The sequence below is a fragment of the Anser anser genome, assembly GCF_964211835.1.
Source record: "Anser anser genome assembly, chromosome: 1".
Classification (NCBI taxonomy): domain Eukaryota; kingdom Metazoa; phylum Chordata; class Aves; order Anseriformes; family Anatidae; genus Anser; species Anser anser.
The window spans coordinates 32,820,798-32,840,205 of NC_139720.1; the positions used below are offsets into that span (position 1 = coordinate 32,820,798).

Sequence of the window (19,408 nt, forward strand, 5' to 3'; positions counted from 1 at the left end):
GTGTATCTGTAGCTTTAAAGATAGTTTAGAAGATAATAATAGCAAGTGTTTGATTTTGGAAATAGCTCACTGTTTACAAACTTAGTGGTGCAATCCAGTGGGAGCAATAAACTCATTTATTGCAGAGCTTCACACTTATCTCTCGTGTTCTATCCCTTCCCATGCTGAGAGCACCGCTGCCACTAAGTGGCATTGACATTGTTTCTGTATCAGTTTGCGATGTGAGCATATACTAGAGCAGATAACTGCCCATGTGTGCCCATTCAGAGATTAACAAACTCTCTTAAGGAAGTTAGTGCACTGCTAATAACCCTGTCATGTTTACAAAAGACAACTCATGCATAAAACAAAGTATTTTTCCTTTAAAATACAAGAAAATTAAGGATTAAGAAGTCATCAAAGGAATAAAAGCAGAATTTATGATGAGGTGAGTGTGTAACTCCACTGAACAGAATATAGACAAGCAATGTTGCTATGAGGTCCTCATTTATACACATCTAAACCTATCTGAAGTGTTTTAGATTATCAGGACCTGGTTCTTCATTTCACATCACAGTTAAAAAAAATTAGAAAAAACAATGTTCTAAGTATTTTATATACATATATATTTACTCAATGCAACTGAAACATTCAACAAGTGAAATTTAATACCAATGGAGAATAGAATTATTTTTACATAGCGATGTGAGAACAAAATCATATTCAAACTTTGGGAATAAAAAAAATAGTATACTAGAGAAGGTATATTAAAAAGTACTTTGTCACTAATTTCTGAAAATAAAGTTAGTAGGCTTAGTAATATATAGGCTTTTATAGTTAAGGTATTTCGTGGCAAGAAAGCAGGTGGTTGAATATGAAGCATGACCTTGCCTGTGTATGTTGGGAGAACATATATTTAATGACTACTGAAGACGGATGGATGTTCTTCAATCACTATAAATTTTACTGTTTTAATTAGCAAAGTCCACTCTTGACTGATTACCTCAGGCTGCCCTGAAACTGATGCTAAGAGCCTAAATGAACAAGAAAAAAAGAACTCTCTATAAGAGAGCAGTGTCTCTTACTCTTGCAGCTCAGCCCCCTTTGTACTTCAGAACTTTTCCATTGCACGCTTCTCCCTGTTGATGAGTTCAGAGTTCACTGGCAAACAACTTGGAGTTTGTTTGCTTCAGATCAGACTCACTATGGCTCTGACTATCCCTAGGGATGTTACCTTATTATTTTGTTTGTTTATTTTTGGAAATCTATTGAATTTATCCGGGTTAATGAGGTTCCACTGGCAGTGCCAGAGGAACTCTAGTGCACTCTATAAGTACTTACAGAATTAAAATTAGGTACTTATAGAAAGCCTCTCTACAAATGCTCAAGAAGTTCAGCCGTTAGCATCATGATTCTTATTAATTGCACAGTCCAACCACAACAGCACTTACGAACATATGAAAAAATAATTAATAGAAGCTATAAGAAGACTCCTCAACATGGTGTGCTTGGCATTTTTCTGGCCAAGAAATGAAGTAGCTGCTTAGAGCTTTTATTCGTTGTTCATTCCATATCACATGTACGTACAGGGAAGAAGTGCTATGCCACAATAAATTAAGATATATTTATAACAATGATATTTAAAATGCCAGTTCTGGAAAGCCAGGAGTTGCTAGTGTTTCTTTTGCGGTTGATTTACATGTTAAGTTTTACCCTGCCTTGCTGTCTATTCTTGCTTACTCAGGAGATTGCTGTGCTATACAGGAGATGAAATTTTAAACCGGTCTAATGGTACAAAGCCAAACGGGTAGGAAGAGATGCGTGTCTTTGTAGATTGACATTTAAGTCACCGTTCTTGGGGACAGAATGATGTCCCTTACCTTTTGTGTCAGACAACAGCAGCACTGGCGTTTGGGATGACAGTTTATGTCTTTCATTCTTTGGTAGAATGTCTTATTTGCTACTGTAAAAATGATTGGGTCAAGGCAACTGCTGATGCTGCAGATGATCTCTGTGATCTGATAAACAGCAAGCAATGTATTTGTGCTCCCACAGGGTGCCTGACAAGTAATTCTGTAGATTAGTATCACCATCATCATGACATGATAAGGTGTGAAACAAACAACAAATAAAATCATAGCAGCTGAGATCAGTAAAAAAGGCCTAATAATTCTGTTCCTTCTTTGCTGGCGTTTACTGAGTTGTAGCAATGCTTTGAGGGTCAACATATAGCATGTAAAGATGACCGTGACTGGAATTAGGAATCTCAAGACAATCTTGGAGAGTACAAATGGCACGGCAAATTGTAAAATTCCTCCAGTGCTATCCTGAGAATTTGTGCTGTCATGTTGTCTTCCGATTTCAATTGTGAAGCAGATCTCTGGCACCGATGCAGTGACTATGAAGATCCATACAGCAACAGTACAAGACGTGGCCTTTCCTTTGTCCCACCACGTTAATGAACTGATAGGATGGACAGCACCTATGTATCTGTCAAAACTGATGAATGTCAGGAAGCAGACACTTCCGTAGATATTAATACTAAAAAACAGTCTTATGATGTGATAAAACGTTTGACTGGAATAGTCATCTAACCTCTGGAGGCTATAGTATACTGAAAAAGGTGCCATGAGAATCCAAGTGAAGTCACACAGTGCCAAATTAAACAGAAATATGCTGTTAGTAGTCCATGTCTTCCTGCAGTACACATAATGTCGTAGGGCAAGTATGTTGCCTAGAAATCCCACTAACAAAATGAAAAAGCAAACCAGAATCAGCAAGTAACAGTACCACTCCAGCTTAGAATTGGTGTTGCAAATGAAAATAATGCATGTGCTGTTCATCGTCTGTCCACAGAGTATGCCTGAAGAGGAAAAAGAGACCAACAGACTTTAAATAAAAACGTAATTAAATATGTTGAATTTACAATTAAAAACTTAATTTAGAAGTTAATTTCAGTATTTTTGAACTGGCAGAAGGATTCAGAATAAGGTATAATGTACAAGCTCTCTAGCTGAAAAAATGCAAATTCCATGTAGGCAACAATCTTACTTTACAGCAACACATCCCAGGCTTTTGTAAAAACCCTCATATTCTTTCCCATCTAATATTTAATGTAGTGCATAATAGATGAGAGAAAAAAAGCATGCACCTGTAGTAACAGCCCACTGATGTATCCGTGTCTAGCTTTGTAGACAGCAGAGGGGAGGACAGGAGGACAGAAGGGCGGTAACTGCCCAGGCTCGCTCCATCCTTGCTTTGACTGCCTTAGGTACCAATACGGGGCCTAGAGGCATTTGTGATGTGGGCAGCTGTGCAGTGGGTGGTGGCTGAGGGCCGTAAGACAGAAACAAACCAAATCAGGATGAAATCCTGGTTGCGCTGAAGGCGACACCAACCTTTCCATCCAAAGCAATGAACAAGCTGCTTTGTTGGTGTTTTTTCTGGGGTTCTTCTCAAACGAATGTCCCAGACCACAAACACTGGGGTTTTGGCAGGCTTAGAAAGAATTCATTTTGTCTCAGTCTTTATTGCCCAGTTTGTATCAACTCCTATTATGGATAATCAGGAATATAAATCTACAGTGTGTTTTTTTTTAAGCAAGGTTTTTACACTTGTGAAGACTTACCTTTAATCCCAAAGATTTTGGACTCTTAATAAAACAACACAAAAACAAACAAAGGCTGGAATGTTTTGCTAGAGTGAGCTGTCACCAATTTCGGTTTGTCATGTTTCTAGAACCTTGCTCCGAACGATGAAGGAGATGTTAATCTGTAAGGTTTGTCCAAGCTGGAACTTATTTGATGGCCGTAAAAACAGCCATTTATAGCTCAGAATCCACAACAATGTTTGGTAGGAAGACAGGTATTCCTTAACACAATATAACTTTTCCAAAGGTGTGTTCACAGACATAGGTCAGAATATAACACATAAGAGCTGCTGTGATGACCTGCTGAATAGAGACTGCGTTATTGAGCTTTGCAAATTTACCCAGTGAACTTACAAAAAGTTAGTTCAGGCTGTACTGAATAAAATTAAGAAGAAAAGTTGTTTCTCAGCAATGAAATGACTTTGCAGAAAGATAGAAAGCCATATGTTCAACTCCCAGTATATTTTACAGGTGGGAAATGTTTGCTCTCTAAATGTATTTTGTTAAATGTATTTTGTTAAGTCTTGAAACACTGTACTTTAACCTGGGATAACTGTACTCTTTACCTGTGTGTTTTTCTGTAGTGTTTGTGAATATCAAACTTTGTATACATTTTTTTCTTCAAATTTATGAGACGACCTTGTAAATTCTTTAAAATGTAGTCACCCTGATAGGTACAACAGAGTTAAGTAACATTTGCTTTACAGTGTGTTCAGTTAAAAGGAATTTTAATATGTATAGAAAAGTTATTTTTTCCTAAAATCATCCTGGCTAGACACCATGTGTGCTTTGCTTTGAATTTCATTGTATTTCCCACCTCTCTGCCTTCCATTTGGATAACTATGAATGAAGGCAGTAAGCACTCAATTCCATTTGTGTTGTCAGTATAAATAAGCCCTGAACTGGCTACAAACAAGAAGGGCATAGCTGCATGAGGTAGTTGTAATGTCAGGGATTCCTGATTCCATCAGGTTCCTGGAAAAGGACTGTAGGTAGGTCTGAATGGAGGGAGGCAGGCAGCTGTGCCAGCTGCTCCACTTTGCTCTAAGCTGGCTGGATGAAGCCTGGATGTGTAGCCCTGTGACTGCACTAAGGCAATTACAGACTGGAACTAATAAATCCACTGTTCCCTTTGTTACCTTCAGTTTATTAGACTGCACTCTGGGATGAGCTATATATGGAGCTATGTATCTGGAGGTGCTGGAACTGCACAGCTTCATTTGGAGCTCAGAGTCACATTAGAAAATATATTTGCATTTTCCTATGTTGTTTCTCCATATTCTCTGAATTTCCTGTGAATCTCTTTAGGCTTTTTCCATGAACCCCATGAACCTTGGGGTTTATATTTGGATTTTCTAAAAGGTTCTCATTGTCTCTTACTTACTCATTGTATTATAGTTGAGCTTAGAAGCCATAACCAAGACTAGATTTTTGAAACACTATGCATTGCAATCGGTGTGAATGACTTACAGCCTAGCAAACAGGTTGGATACAATCAAACAGGTTCAGAAAGAAATAGAACCTTTTCTGAGGAAATGTAATGAGCAGGAGAAGAACAGAAAGGGGTTTGACTCCCAACTTAGTGCTATAACAAGAACTCGTGGTCTTCCGTCAGAATTTGAAGACTTCTCTACAATCAAGACCCAGTTTCACTGCACCTGAGTAGACACAATCAGCATACCCTGCCATGTCTTGAGACTACTGGAGCTACGCTGATGTCCAGTAGATCAGCATATATGCTGTAATGATTTCAGCAGTGACTTTTTATTTTATCAGACAATGGCAAGCTTTCTGTCTACTTCCTTAGCATTAACAAACTAACTCAAGCTACCAGATGTGACTACGTCATCTTCACAGTTCAAGTCCAAAATTTTGCATCTGTAGTTTAAGAAAACTTTATTTTCCTGAACATTACTTTGTTCACTGTTAAGTCCATGTATTCTTAAGCAAAGCCAGCCAACATGCATACACACATCTTAGCAGTGGCAGAATGAGCAACAGCACCAAGACATTACCCTGTGACAGGTGAGGAGATGCATATGTTGTTAGTGGCTGACTAAGAACAGATTTGCCAGAATTTGGGCTCTCAAAGCTAAAAATACCCATTTTTGTGGTTAATTTTCCAGCTAAACAGTTTCAGCTGTTGATGGAGATAGCCAGGAACACTAGATGGACAGAAAGATCAATCACATGATGGGTCATCCAAAATTAAAGGAATATCTTTATTTGATGAAGGCCTTGATAATAAAATTTCAGTCATATGACCAAGAAAGAGTTGAAGTTTATGAACTCCAGCACCGATAATTAAGACAAGGAAGTACGCTAAAGTCATGGGTAGGAATTGTATGTTGCTCCTTGAAGAAGCAGTATAATGGATCCAGCCGTCTTATGGGCTATGGATATAAGGTTGCTAGAAAAGTTTTAATTTTAGAACAGTGACCTATAGACTCAGTTTTTCTATCTGTCTATTGTGTTGTCTCATTTCCTGGACCTGAAAGAGATATGGCTTAGATCTGTGACTCTCTAACAATAACTATCTACAAGCTCCTTTGTCATTTCCCCCTAGCAGCATCTGTAAGTTGTAACAAAGTCCAGAGAGTTTCTCTTTCTAGAAGAAGTCATATTTCTTAATGCTTTTGATTATATAGAAGATGTAAGACCTGATCTGAATATAAATTGACTTACTGTGGCTCACTATGCTGGCCGTGACTGATGAGCTGATATCTTTCCTGGTTTGTTGCAGTGTCCTAAATCATGAAGTCTCTACTTGACTCTGTTCTCCTTGTACCTGTGATATGGCCTCCAAAGTCTTGAAGTAGATAAATGAACATGTTTGATTAAAAAAATAAATTCTTGATGAAACTCCTTTTGGACCTAAGAAGCATTGTATCATTGAAGAGAATCTAATCTATGTATACAGCTAATTGTAGCTCACAGTTTATCACTATTAATCATTTATATGGCATTTAACTTGTACTTCCGAAGTTCCATTATGTATAATGAGTTTGTTTATTTTTAAAGTATTTACTTCGATATGAATAAATATATCCTAGGAACCATTCTTCCACATCATACCTGTTTTTTTTTATTTTTTGACATTTGTAACAAGGTCGTAATGAGAGATTAATTTGTCCTGAAGTAAAGATTAAGCTGAATTAACAGTTTATTTTATGTAATTTTGTTCCTTATCCACTTTTTCTTTGTCCCTTGCTCCTTTTCACTTGCTAATCTTTATAGTAAAGACATATAGTATATATCCTGATTTTACAGCAGCTGTTTTGTTTGGATTATTCTAAGAATTTTATATGGTTACCATAGGTTTTCCACACTTCTGCCTATTCACATACCAATCTACTTCTGTTACATATGTTCTCAAAGTGTACCCTTTTAGCTCATTATATCAAAAGAATACACTGGGGACAATAAGTAATATAAAGCTGTATTTGTATGCAGTGAGATAAGTACATTGTACTGATAGCCAATTCCTTTCTTCCTAATGACTCAATCTGTATTATGATTAAGCTACTATTTCTTTCATTAAAAAATGATGCTCATGTACTTACTTGAGGGTTAGTGAAATCCCATATGGCAAACATTAACTACAGTAGAGTGTTAGATAATGTTTAAGAATTTTCCTACCAGAGGCAATATTTATAAAAAAAATACTTTAAATAATATGAAATTTATATGCGTATGTACTAATCAGTGTGCAGTAGCTAAGTAAAATAAATAAATATATATTTCTGTGGAGAATACAGGTGGGATGAATATGTAATAAATCTTTCTCTTACCTGTTTTAGGAGTGCTATAATTATCTATTTTACAGAAGTCTGGATTCCAGGCTCTGGTTTTTCTCTCCATTAATCGGGATCTTCTAAAATCACCACTCTGTTTTGCAAGTACTGGTTTTAATCCACGGTTTCAGTAGTATTCCATATGCAATGGCAGCTCTTCACAGAGCAAATGTCAAACTGTAAGAGAGAGATCATTTCATCATTATGCCCCTCCTCTCAATCAGTCGAGACAAATTGCTATTACCATAGCAGCCTCCACTTGCTTTTCAGGGAAAGGGACTTACTACAAATCCACAGTCTGGCTTGGTCTGGGGCTTTCATCACTGATAACATGAAAGAGAAGAGTGGAGAGGCCTGGGGCATGTATGTGTATGTTTGCACTTTCCTTTTCTTGCCCCTCCTTCACTTCCAGAATCCCTGTCACTGCTGCCCTTCTGCTGATCTGGGCCGTGGACCTGTGCTGCTCTTGCCCCTCTGCAGAGCTTGGACAGATATCTTTGTTTTAGGAAAGGAATGGGCTGGATGAGACTGAGAGAGGTTTAGAAGAGGAAAGGAGCAATAAGGGTAGATGTAAAGATCTGGAAACTGGGCAGAATGAAACTGTTTGGAGAAGTGAAAAGGCTAATGGGTGACAGGACAAGGAGGTGACAAACTGATGTGTTTAGGACAGTGAAGGACAGAGAGAAAAAAAGTAAGAGGACAAGAAAGAAAAGGAAAACTAGCCCAGGAAAAATACGTTCCTGAAGAAAACGTGACAAAAGTTTCTCCTATTACCTACGATGAGAGTAAGGAGAGCTTTTTTTCCAAGTGACAAGACATACTAGTGTGCTTTGACAAATGCATCCTCTACAGAATGAAGAGAGGTATATCACATCACATGATTAAAGCACCTACATCTAACTATTTAAAACAGTACCAGATTTTAGACAGGCTTCAACTTTGCTGTCTTAATGAAATCAGGGAAGCACATATGTCAGGGGACATACTTTTACTTCAAATACTTCACAGGAGAAAGGCTTTCTTAAGCTGATGAAGAGAAAGATGATGTATGAGTCAGTAACTTTTTTTAACATTGGAATTGAATTGTAATGGTCTTTCTCAGCTTCTCTTAAATGCTGTTATTGGCAAATTGATGTTGCATTCTCTCTTCTTTTTTCCTTCAGATTTCATATTCAGTGTGTAATATTTGCAAATAGGATACAGAAAAAAATACGCTTAAGGAACTGAGATTTTTCTCTGTGTGTGAGTGGTGAAAAAATGAGGACTCTAGGGTCTTATTTTGCAATATTGCAGTGAGGCATTATTATTCAGCACTTGGCAAATTTTAGTTTAAAAAACTGCTTGGTAGTTGATCAGTCTTTCTTATATTGCCTTATCAGTAAAAATGATAGCAACTACATTGCTGCTAAACATGTTAAATATTACCTGTTGGTACAAAGTCCTTTTGAAATCCCTGCTGGGATGCTAGGTGTTGATCTTGCTGGGAGTCAAGCACTGAAAAAATAGTTCTAGAACTTTCCACCACTACTCACTGACTTCTGTTTAAATCATTAATTACCAAAAATAAATAGCCCTTGCTCAATAGGAACCATTGAAACCACGTGTAAACTACAAAGAATGAGGAGAGTGTTGTACTGCATTAAGACTTCTGTGGTAGGACAAGAAAATCAGTCTTGCTCTGACAAATGTGTAACATTACATTTGTGAAATGACAAGAACACTACCATAAGAAACAATCAGCTCAGATACTCTAGGGAACATTTAATTCTCTGTGATGCAGTGATAGCATTTGGTGTACATTTCTGGCTAGGAAATGAATAATAATTACATTGTAAGTATGGCTATAAGCTCTATTCTGATTTGTGACACTTTTTTGTTTGGTTGCTTGTTTAGTTGTTGTTGTTGTTGTTTTATTTATTTATTTTATGTTACCACGTATGGGCTTAATCATTCTGGGGTCTTGTGGTATAATGTAGCAAAAGTCAACACCGTAAGAAAAAGAATATTATTGTCTTCCATTTTGTGGATCAAGGAGCTGAGTGCAGAGGGTAAATGATTGGTGTGTAACATAACAAGACGTCTCTGGTAGAATTCGAATCTGACTCTAAATCTCATGGCACTTGCCTGGTGTGTATCGCTGGGGAGGTGACCCCAGCTGAACACTTCAGTAGACCTGGAGTCTACGCCCCCCGATGTACTTCAAGAAGCTCAGACTTCTTCAGGGTTTCAGATGCTGCCATTAAATGGGTAGCAGACAAGAACATGTGGCAGCTCTGTATAACCTCACAAAAGCGGGGAGCAATGAGATTGCACAGTATTATCTCAGTTTTGTTGTGAGGAAGGGTGATTATTTATTTACCATCTATACATGTGTGCTTTGGGCTTAAGCAAGAATCATCTTTGGTCCTGCAGTCACCTGCTCAGAAAAGCACATCTCTTTTTCTCATTAGCCCAAATGTCCTGAAATCTCCACTTCTGTTCTATGTTCATGTTTTTCACAAGCTAGACCAACACATAAGAGGAGATCTCGATCACCTCATATGATAGTTGATCTGACTCTGTCTATAATCACTGGAAAGAGACAGGCAACCGTAAAGAGCTAATGACTCTGTTTTTACTGCTCAAGAGTCTGGCAGCAAATAATGGATTTGTACAGCCTGAGGTACTTCTGAATTTATAGACTTGTTTCTCTGGACATTGTGCAAATGCCACTAAATGTGGCTCTTGCCTTGAGGTCTAATTTTGTGAGATTTTCCCTGCTGTGGTATTTGGTTTAGAATTTTATGATGTATCAGTTTCTAGAAAATGGGATGGCTTATTCAGTTGTCCTTCAGGTCCATCACTCCCTCCCACTTTTACACAGATGTGCAGCACTACTGTTCACTGAGTCTCAAGGTCAGCAGGTTGGTGGACCTAATTAATAGGAAGAAAAATGGTAATTTTTTTTTTCTAGATGGGTTAGTTCCCCACTCCTGTTCACTTGTGCATAGCTGCTCAGCTTGCTGTGCCAGCATTAGAGCACAGTGGGTACAGATGTTAATAGCTGGAGCAGGGAAACAATAAAGGCTGCTTAATCAACACATAGAATTATGTGTGGTGTATGTGAAACCACAGCCACATTTTGGTCAGGTAGCACAGGACCTGATGTGAACTCCTTCAGAGGTTCAGTTTAATGATTTTGATTGTAGAATCAGAACCTCAATCAGTTTGTCACCAGTTTGTGGGAAGCAACCTTGTAATTTTGTAAGAACAATCTCTGTCCATACTGAACTGCAAAAGACTAGATTGGTTGCTTGACACCAAATCTGTCCTCCCCACACAAAGTGAAATAATTGGACGTAACAAGACACAGTTTAGGACTTTATTTTGTTTTTGTTATCATGTAAACATATATGTTTACTGACTGACTAAAATATGGTTTCTTGTAATATTCATACCACAGGTCAGTTGCTCCGTCTGAAAATGTTTCGAGAGGACCACGGGTCTTGGATGACAATGTTCTTCAGTACCATCCTCTTCCTCTTCATTTTTTCTCACATTTATAATCTGTTCCTCATTATGGAAGGGAATATGAGGTAGGTTACAGAGTTTTATTCTCTCTTTTGCTCTAGAATATATTCAATTGGAAACTTTTCATATTATGCTACTTTAGAGTGAACAAGAGATTACCAAAATGTAAATATAGTAATATTCACCATCTTTTTTATTATTTCTGTTTTCTGAATTTAGGTAGAATAATAATTTAGTTGGTTAATGAACCGAAACTTTAATGCTCTTGGCTACAAAAAGAGGGATCCTAGCCAAATGATAGAAACTATTACTTCAGGGTACTAACAAACATTATATCAGATTGTTTTGATTTGAAGTTATAGCTCAGCAAATTTGATTTGAAGTTAAGACTGAGTAGTTTAAAAGTATAAACATTACTATTGTCCATACTACGGAAATTCAGAGATAAAGTTAAAAGAAATTGAAACATCCAAACCTGAGGAAGCAGACGCTCAAAACACAAATACTAAATGTGCAGTATAGTGCTATTTTGGTTATGCAAAGTAATACTTGCTGATCCAGTTTGTTAAAAAGATCTTAAAAATCTGTATTTATTTAGTTTTTTTTTCCCATAAAATGCTCCAACAGGGCAAAGTTACTGTTGGTTGAGAGATGAACAGCTATCTTCTTATGTCGGGATTTATTTTAAATTAAGCTTTTAATCTGAAATTTATGGTTTAAGAAAACTTACTTTCTCTTATTATGGACAAAACCATTTTCACATGCTGATTTTTTTGTGAGAAAACCTACATTATTACTTGTCTAATACAGGCAAAATGAGATCATTGGACAAAAATACATGGTTGTGTTGTTTATGAAAGGCAAGGTAGCATCTGAAGAGTTCTTAGCAAGAAATAAGAAACTCGATGTATATTTCAGTTGAAGAACCGTGTCAAATAATCGAATGACTTGTTCTTAGCAAAATATCGAAGGCATATCAACAGAACCTGATGAAGTGTTATTAAATGGACCTTGGTGTGGCATGTTACAAATCTTTGGCTGTCAACAAAAATACATAGCGTATAAAGTCATCTTAACAATGTGACATAAAACAAACCCTGAGTAGAGAACAGATAGGGTGTCACAGAATGAAACCAAGTGCAGACCAGCTGAGCTAATCATGTGTCATGAAGACTAAATTGATTCAGGCAAGGTGGGTAAAACAGCAGAATCACCCAATATTTTAGAAGAAATGATCGGGAAATGATCATGGTAATGATGTGGTAAATATGAACAGGTGCCTAATAATAGGCAGAATAATCCTCCCTGCAGTGGGGAGAGTGGGAGCATTGCAGCTTTCTGGCTTCCTTATTTACATAGTCATATGATTTATTGGTATTATGTTAAGGTTTATATTTGGTATTTCTAAAGCTTCAGAAGCTATAACTGGCTATTAGACAAACATTAACTGCTTTGAAAGCTTGGCTCATGACTGGCAACCAGAGCTCATTTGTCCTTGTCAACATTCCTGTTGCCCCTATCTGTTGCACACTTTCATTAGCAGCACTGAGGAGATTGCGTGGCAATCAGTGTCCACGTTTATGGAAATAGATAGGCACAGCCTATTTCTAAAATAGCTGGTGTTAGTCAGCCTATCCTCTCACTTACTAGTGAGGTCCCTCCTTGCCTGGAAGGGATGCTAGCCCTAGGTTTGTTGCAATCGTTTTGGGAAACTGACCATGCCGTGCTCCAGGAATCACCCTGACTTTCTGAAGTGTGTGGAGGCTTGGTAAGGCTGTTTTGTGTGTGCATTCCAGCAAAAAAGGCAGCAAGTAGATGAGGAACAAAAAGTTTCAGTTTCAAACTGCACAACCTAAAACATCAGTGTAACAAACAGAGCTGTTGGATCAGTCCTTTCAAAGTCAAGATAGAACAATATGTAATGCTTGTGAAAAGAGGATTTCTACAACAAAAGTCAAACATCATTAAAGCCAACTACTTCACATTGTCATAATAAAATGTTTTAAGGAGTGGATTAGTTTCTTCCGAGTAAATATAATCCTTGTGAAAGCCATTTGTTTCATGTTTTGTACTTATGTACAAAACAACACCTCTGTCTACGTATTTTGCCACAGTGCCTTACCGAAATAACTGGCATCAGACAAACTGGCTTCCAGGCGAAAGGTCAGAGCCCACCTGTATGATGGTTACAGTCTTTGTAGAGATAAGTAGACCTCATTTCTGTGGGATCTTATGAAACACAGGCACTCAGAATACATATCTTTCCAATACAAAGTTTGTGGAAGACTTACAGATACTGTCTATTAAGACTGAGTGGAAAAAAGTTTTTTTTTTGTTTAAATTTTAATTTTTATTTTTGCATATGTTTGCTCCTTGCTCTGTCTCTGGTTCACCTTGCCCTGTGTGCTGCCACGAGTGGTTCTGAAAAGTTCACGTATGTCAGATATTTGATGTCATCAATGAAAATTCCTGGGTGGCTCACCAGTAGGAGAATCATATGTCTTGCATATGCATGCCAGCCTGGGTGACTTCAGCAGAAGCAATATCCTGTTGAGGGCCTGATAAACCCATGCCAGGAGTGCTTTAAAGTCCTATCATGTTTCCGTCTCTAAGAAGATACATTTTGTGATTGCCAAGATTTTTTTTTTTGATGAGTATTTTTGAAGACACTTCACATGTGTCTTAATGTGGCAAAGTTGAAAAGTCTGAATGTATCCCTTAAAGGATAAAGGTACAGACCGTAAGTTGCTGGGAAAAGTAGAAACAGAACAAGTTGCTGGTATTTGAATATATATTATACAGCTGTTTGCTGGGTGAAAGTGTAACTATTTGAACTGAAATTTTTGTGAGGGATTATAATGTATCATTTTTAATTTAAGCCTCTTCTTTTATTCAGCAACATTTCTTTTTAGGGACTTCACCATTTATTGCATTGACCCACTGTACTTTAGGTTATTGCTCTTTTAGTCAGAGCTCAACATCTTGTTGAGGAAACATATTTGAAAATCTGTCCGACAATGATCTGCAGCTATTATTTCTTATTGCTTCTCATCCCTGAAAATAGTAAGCAGAAGCCTAGCTGGGCACAGGGCCCAAGAAAAACAAGGTCTTTAACGGAGAATTTCTCTGTCAGGATTGTGGTAAGCCTAGTGTGATGCTGTGGAAGACCAGACTGGAGACAGAAAGCAGGAAAGGATGCCTTCTTTATGCATGATAATTTAACCCAGGGCTGAAGGAAGGGTTAAAATAAAAGGATTTGCAGTCAGGCCTCATTTTACAAGGTCTGTGTCTCTTAGGTGCTATTTAAGGATAGGTAATTGTAGTTAAGGGATTTTTTTTGTTAAGTGTGTTTTTAATTGCTTACCAAACAATTCCTAAATAGTCAAGAGGCATGAAATGCCAACAGCAAGACAAAATTACTGGCAAGTTTGTGTAACCATCTTGAAGGCCCAGCAGGGTTGAGGCACAGGAACAAGGTATTTGGTATTTGGTCTGACTGGTCCTTCTGTGCAAGAAAGATGTAGAAAAGAGGCTAAATGTGAAAAAAAAATCTGGAGGTAGGAAGGTTCAGCCATTATTCTAATGATTTAGAGATCTGGGGAACATACCAACACAATTCCCACAGAATAGAGTAGCAGGCCTTGTCAAAGCTGCTCTGAGACTAAGGCAGAAAAAGTTGTTCTATGTAAACCAAAGTAACCTTAAGGAATGCTTTATGCTGAGATAAGGAGAGAAGATTTATTCTGGAATACTTTTAATACTAGAGGCACAGTAAAACCAATTGCAGAGGATCAGAAGAAATATTATCTTACATGATGCCAGAGGCTGCACTGTGCAGTGAGAAGGAGGCCATTTCATTTCCTCTGTAAATCGGGATTTTAAGGCTTTGAAGTAGTGAGAAGGGCATTGCCGGTTACATCTTCTCAATGGGTGTATGTCTACATTAGCCAGCAATATAGTGCGCTGAGAGAGGGATGTGGGTATGCCATGACATGATGCATGTTGGCCTGAGGATCTGCTCTTCACATTATAAATCTTGCGATGGTTTTGTGCAGATGAACAGAAGTGCAAGGTCAGAACGCTGTAGTCCATCTTGCTTCTGCACAACAGTCCTCTGCACAGCAAGTCCAGAAGGCCTAGCAAACAGACTATCGGATGTCTAAAGTGGCCTGTTGCTGTCTGTTTGCTTGCTCAGCACTTGTCTTTGCCCTCACATGGCTGAAAAAAATCCCTTCTTTATCCATCTTACAACATCTGTGGGAGCCTGTTTAGAAACCTCAGTTCATACTCTGAATGTTATTTCCATTGACACAGGCCTGCATATACCGAACAGAAGGGTGATTTTTTTTTTTTTTTGTAGTTATAGAGAATAAGGAGATAGGGACTGCTCTTTTATGGAACTCAGCTTCTGCTTTGCAGTTCTCCCATCCTAAAAAGTGTCTAACAGCTCCTGTCACTTCATTGTAATGTTTTCTTTACCCACTGCTCTGACAATGGAGGGCAGGGGCGAGTTCCAGTTTGCTTGGAAGCTGAACTGGAGCACTGCCAATGCTGCTGAGCAAGGCTGAAGAGTGTGACGTGGTGGTAGCACACCGTGATCAGGTGAAGTGCCAGTGAAGAGTGGCTGTACAACTTTAATGTGGCATCACCATGGCTGCAGCATCAGAGGAAAAAAGAAGTTCTGAGACCCAATGCCTGTTACAAAGAGGGCAGTCACAGCACCTGATCTGTATGGGCTGCTGGCCAAACACCTTGGTCTGCCATAGGGAGACCTCCTCTGTTGTGGAGGTGGCTGTTGTGTGAGCACCATCCATGCTCGATTTCTTAGAATTGTCCAGATGATTTATTAAACCCGTCAGGTGCCTGGCACAGAGCTTGTAGACTATTGCCATGGGAGTAGGAGTGGAGGCACACTGTTGGCCATGCTGTGAGGAAGTGGCGGTGGAGGAGCCATTACTAACAACCAGCCCCTTGGGGTCCCACACGGCCCTTCTGACCCCAGTCCCCATGTGGGGCAGGAGTTGGGCGTTTCCTCTACATAACCTGTGCCTCCTGGCCCACCAGGGATGGTTTAGTGTCACTTTGTTGTGACTGAGTGAGTTGTCGTGACAGAGTTCATCCGACCTTCAGCAGGCCCCAGCACCCAGCCACTCACCTGGGGCAATGAACGCTCCCAGGGTGGAGGCCTCTTTGGGGCACTGAACTTGCAGATGCATGGAAGCTGGATGTCTGTCTGTCAGGAGTGGTCACTGCACAGTCCCTCTGGGAACAAAGTGTGCCAGCAGGCACATCTGGGGTCCCCCCACACAGCCCTGAACAGGGTGATCCTGTTCATACAGCCCTCAGCAGGAGATTGATCTCCTAAGTACCTTCATGGTCTTCTGGGAGGTGATTTGGGTCCTTTAAGTGCTTATAATATCTTGTGCTGGACGTTATTAATAACACCCAGCCAACATTTCTCTTAGAAATAGTAAAATTGGAAAAGCAGGAATGCTGCTGAACATTTGCAGCAAAACCAAACCTATTATGTGCAGAAGCGAAGAGCCCATTGTGCTAAAGTAAGACCCTTAGAGGATTAAACAATAAAAATGTTTCACAGAGTGACATTCCGGAAAGTTCAGGTCAGCATGACCTAGCTTGAAGACTTTTAAAAAACTTTTTAAATACATGCATTCACATAATAAATAGTAACAAGGACAATGTGAGAATAACAAGTACTTTAAAAAATGTTTTACTGTATCACATAATTTAAAAAAAGGAAAAAAAAAAAACACAAAACCCCACCAACTCATCAGAGTCCAACTCTGCCTGTTACTTGGGGAAACTGGAGCTGTGTTGGGCTATGGATTTCTTAGGGCTTTCCCAGTGATTCCCAGCTCACAGCGTGCAGATCCAGTCAGCTGGCAAGCTGCAGGGTGCCCTCCCTTCTGAAGACCTCCCCCAGTTGCCTGTTACAGGGAGCCTCTGTGCTACCTTGCCAGAGATCTGATTTCTGCACCTTGACTTTGGACTCAGTCAAAAAGCTAAACGCAGTGGAAAGGCAGTAGTTCTTGACCTGTTATTATCCCAGGTATTGTACAGTGGCCAATCCTCTAGACGTTTACAGAATCCTCTTCCTGCCCACAGCCACTGCAGGAGGACTGATCACATCGCTGTGGTCTGTTCCATGTTTCAGTACCGTAAGTTCCCAGTACCAGAGGCATATGGCGTGCTACAAGGCATGCTGGTATGCACTTCCAGCTTGGTTTCACAGGAAGGGAGGCTTTTATCTGTAGAGTGAAGGTTAATATAAATGTGCTTAGTATAAATGTACTGTGCAGTGTGTCAGGTGTGGATTCAAGGTGTCACAAAAACTGCCTATGTTGTGTGGCAGACCTCTGAATCCAGGGCCTGGAGTTGTGGTACTTCTCAACACTTATCTATTCAAGATCTTGTATTTAATTTTCAATGCCCATGTAACCTGCCAGTCAGACTGAAGCCATCTTATATCAGAGCCCTATCTATTTTAATCATAAGAATTAGCCACATACATGTGTTTCAGGCCATAGGTACTCTAATTAGTACTATTATAACAGCTAGCAAATAACTTTGGCCACTGCTTGAAGTCCCATCTAGGTCCTAACCCTGTGCAGTGAGCTTATGGAACGATGATTAACTTAGTAGTGTCTGAACAGGTAGGATTAATCTGTTTGAAGTGCAGGTGGGAAGGTGTGATGTCTCTTTTATCAAAGTACCATTGAATGCTTTTTTGAAACATGAGGGTCTTGTGCATTCATTTATATGTTAACCAGACTTGTAGTCTTTTGCAGTGATTTTAAACAGCAAAACATCTAACAGATGAAAAACAGAGATTATTTATTTAGGTCTGTATCTGAAACTATTTTTTTTAATCAAATGGGAAGGATGACTTGTTAGTGAAGGGAAGGAAAAAAAAGAATATTGCTAGTGTTCTTCTGTAAAACTTTTTCAGTTTCCGAGTGTATCCCGAAAAGGCCCACGCGGTGGCAGCAAAGGGCATAGTTTAATGTTGGAAAAGTTGAATCCAGTGGAAGTATACGGGGATTCTTTCTGTCAAACTTTTTTCCAACACTTTTGTGTGCCACAAACAAATTCATAGTCCCTAAATTATAGTATTCTTCTTTGAAGGAATTCTGGGTCTTGAACTATGTAGGAACTGTCCCCTATTTTTGCCTTTTATATATGACTTTTGTATGCTTAACATACTAAAATAATTTAAATTGGTACCAAGATGTATTGATTTTTTTCCAGTTGTATTGCTTTAAATGGATAAAATATTGCCTAAAGGAAATCTGTTCTATTCTATGTAAGCCTGTGTCAGTAAATAATGCCCCAAGGTTTAAAATTATAACAGAGTGATGTATTTTTCATGTAACATCCAAAAGTCAGAGTTGCAACTGCTTTTCTCACAAATGTCAGCTGTCTTAGATGAATCAGTTTTCAATTGACCAGCAGGTGCTGAGATGCATCACTATTCAACGTTGTAAAGTGTCATTAAAATCGTAGACACATGCCATTTTCTCTTCTGTTGCTAATTGTGACATTACTATGGCTATAATACAGGTTGTCAGGGTTGTCTTCTTTGAGTGCTGAATGTGTCAGGAGGTGGTTTGGAGTGAATTTATTATATGTGTTGTTACTGTGTTTCAGTTATTCTTATAAAGCACTAGGAGAAAGTACATCTTTTTGGTGTACTTGCATCTTAGAGATTATTTCTTTCACAGAAAAAGTGTGAAATTGCAAAGTATATATTAATAGCAGAAATTACTTAGGAATTAAAAGTATTCCTTTAATTAATTTTAACAAAGGCTCATTTTGAAGAGGACTCTGCTTAGGTGATTAAGTGAATTGTGACCCCATTCCAAACATTCTGCAGTTGACGAGTGCGTATAAAGAGGGTTTGTGTTTCATTTAACAACCTGAAACAATTAAGCAGCTATATACATTAAAACAAACAAACAAACAAAAAAAAAAACCACACACACACAAGAGCTTTCTATTAAATACTTTACCTTTGTCTGGAATAGATACACAGTTCCACTTTTTATTTTTTTTTTTTCTCCCTTGTTGCAACTACATAGAAATAATGGTGTCCCCGGAAATGTGTATTTACCGAAGTCTTTACACCAGATCTTATTCAGGATTCAGTCTTCTAGTTTGCATACTTGCTTTTCAGCGATTGTAAGGCTAGTCATCATTAGCCTAATTTTTTGGCAAGCGTTAGGAACAAACAGGAACGTGTTTTACTGTTACTGTTCTGTAGAACTGCAAGGTCCACAATGGATCTATTAGCCTTCCAGACTGCCTTCATAGATGTATCTACTCAACCGTGTTTCATGACCTTTATGTTGCTATATCCTTTGTATATATCTGTTTTAGTCAGATAGTTATACCATAGTCGTCCTATAAGGCAAAGTATAAATTGTTTTTTGTTGTTCTTGTTATGCTTTCTTGTTAA

At 38.5% G+C, this 19,408-nt stretch overlaps 2 protein-coding genes across 6 annotated transcripts in view; one reads left to right on the forward strand and one right to left on the reverse strand.

Annotated features, from left to right (window-relative positions):
* Nucleotides 1–19,408, forward strand: part of TMEM117 (transmembrane protein 117) — a 218,338-nt gene that overhangs the window by 25,813 nt on the left and 173,117 nt on the right. For all 5 annotated transcript variants that reach the window (XM_083850210.1, XM_083850211.1, XM_083850209.1 and 2 more), the window contains exon 3: nucleotides 10,865–10,997. In XM_083850210.1, coding sequence (XP_083706336.1) covers nucleotides 10,865–10,997 — 133 coding nt within the window. The remainder of the gene's footprint in view (nucleotides 1–10,864; nucleotides 10,998–19,408) is intronic.
* Nucleotides 668–8,710, reverse strand: LOC310888544 (P2Y purinoceptor 1-like). Its single transcript, XM_083815307.1, has 2 exons — nucleotides 7,420–8,710; nucleotides 668–2,842 (listed from the first exon to the last, which is right to left on the reverse strand). Exons 1-2 carry the CDS (start codon nucleotides 7,487–7,489, stop codon nucleotides 1,821–1,823), a joined length of 1,092 nt encoding a protein of 363 aa, XP_083671433.1. The 5' UTR covers nucleotides 7,490–8,710; the 3' UTR covers nucleotides 668–1,820.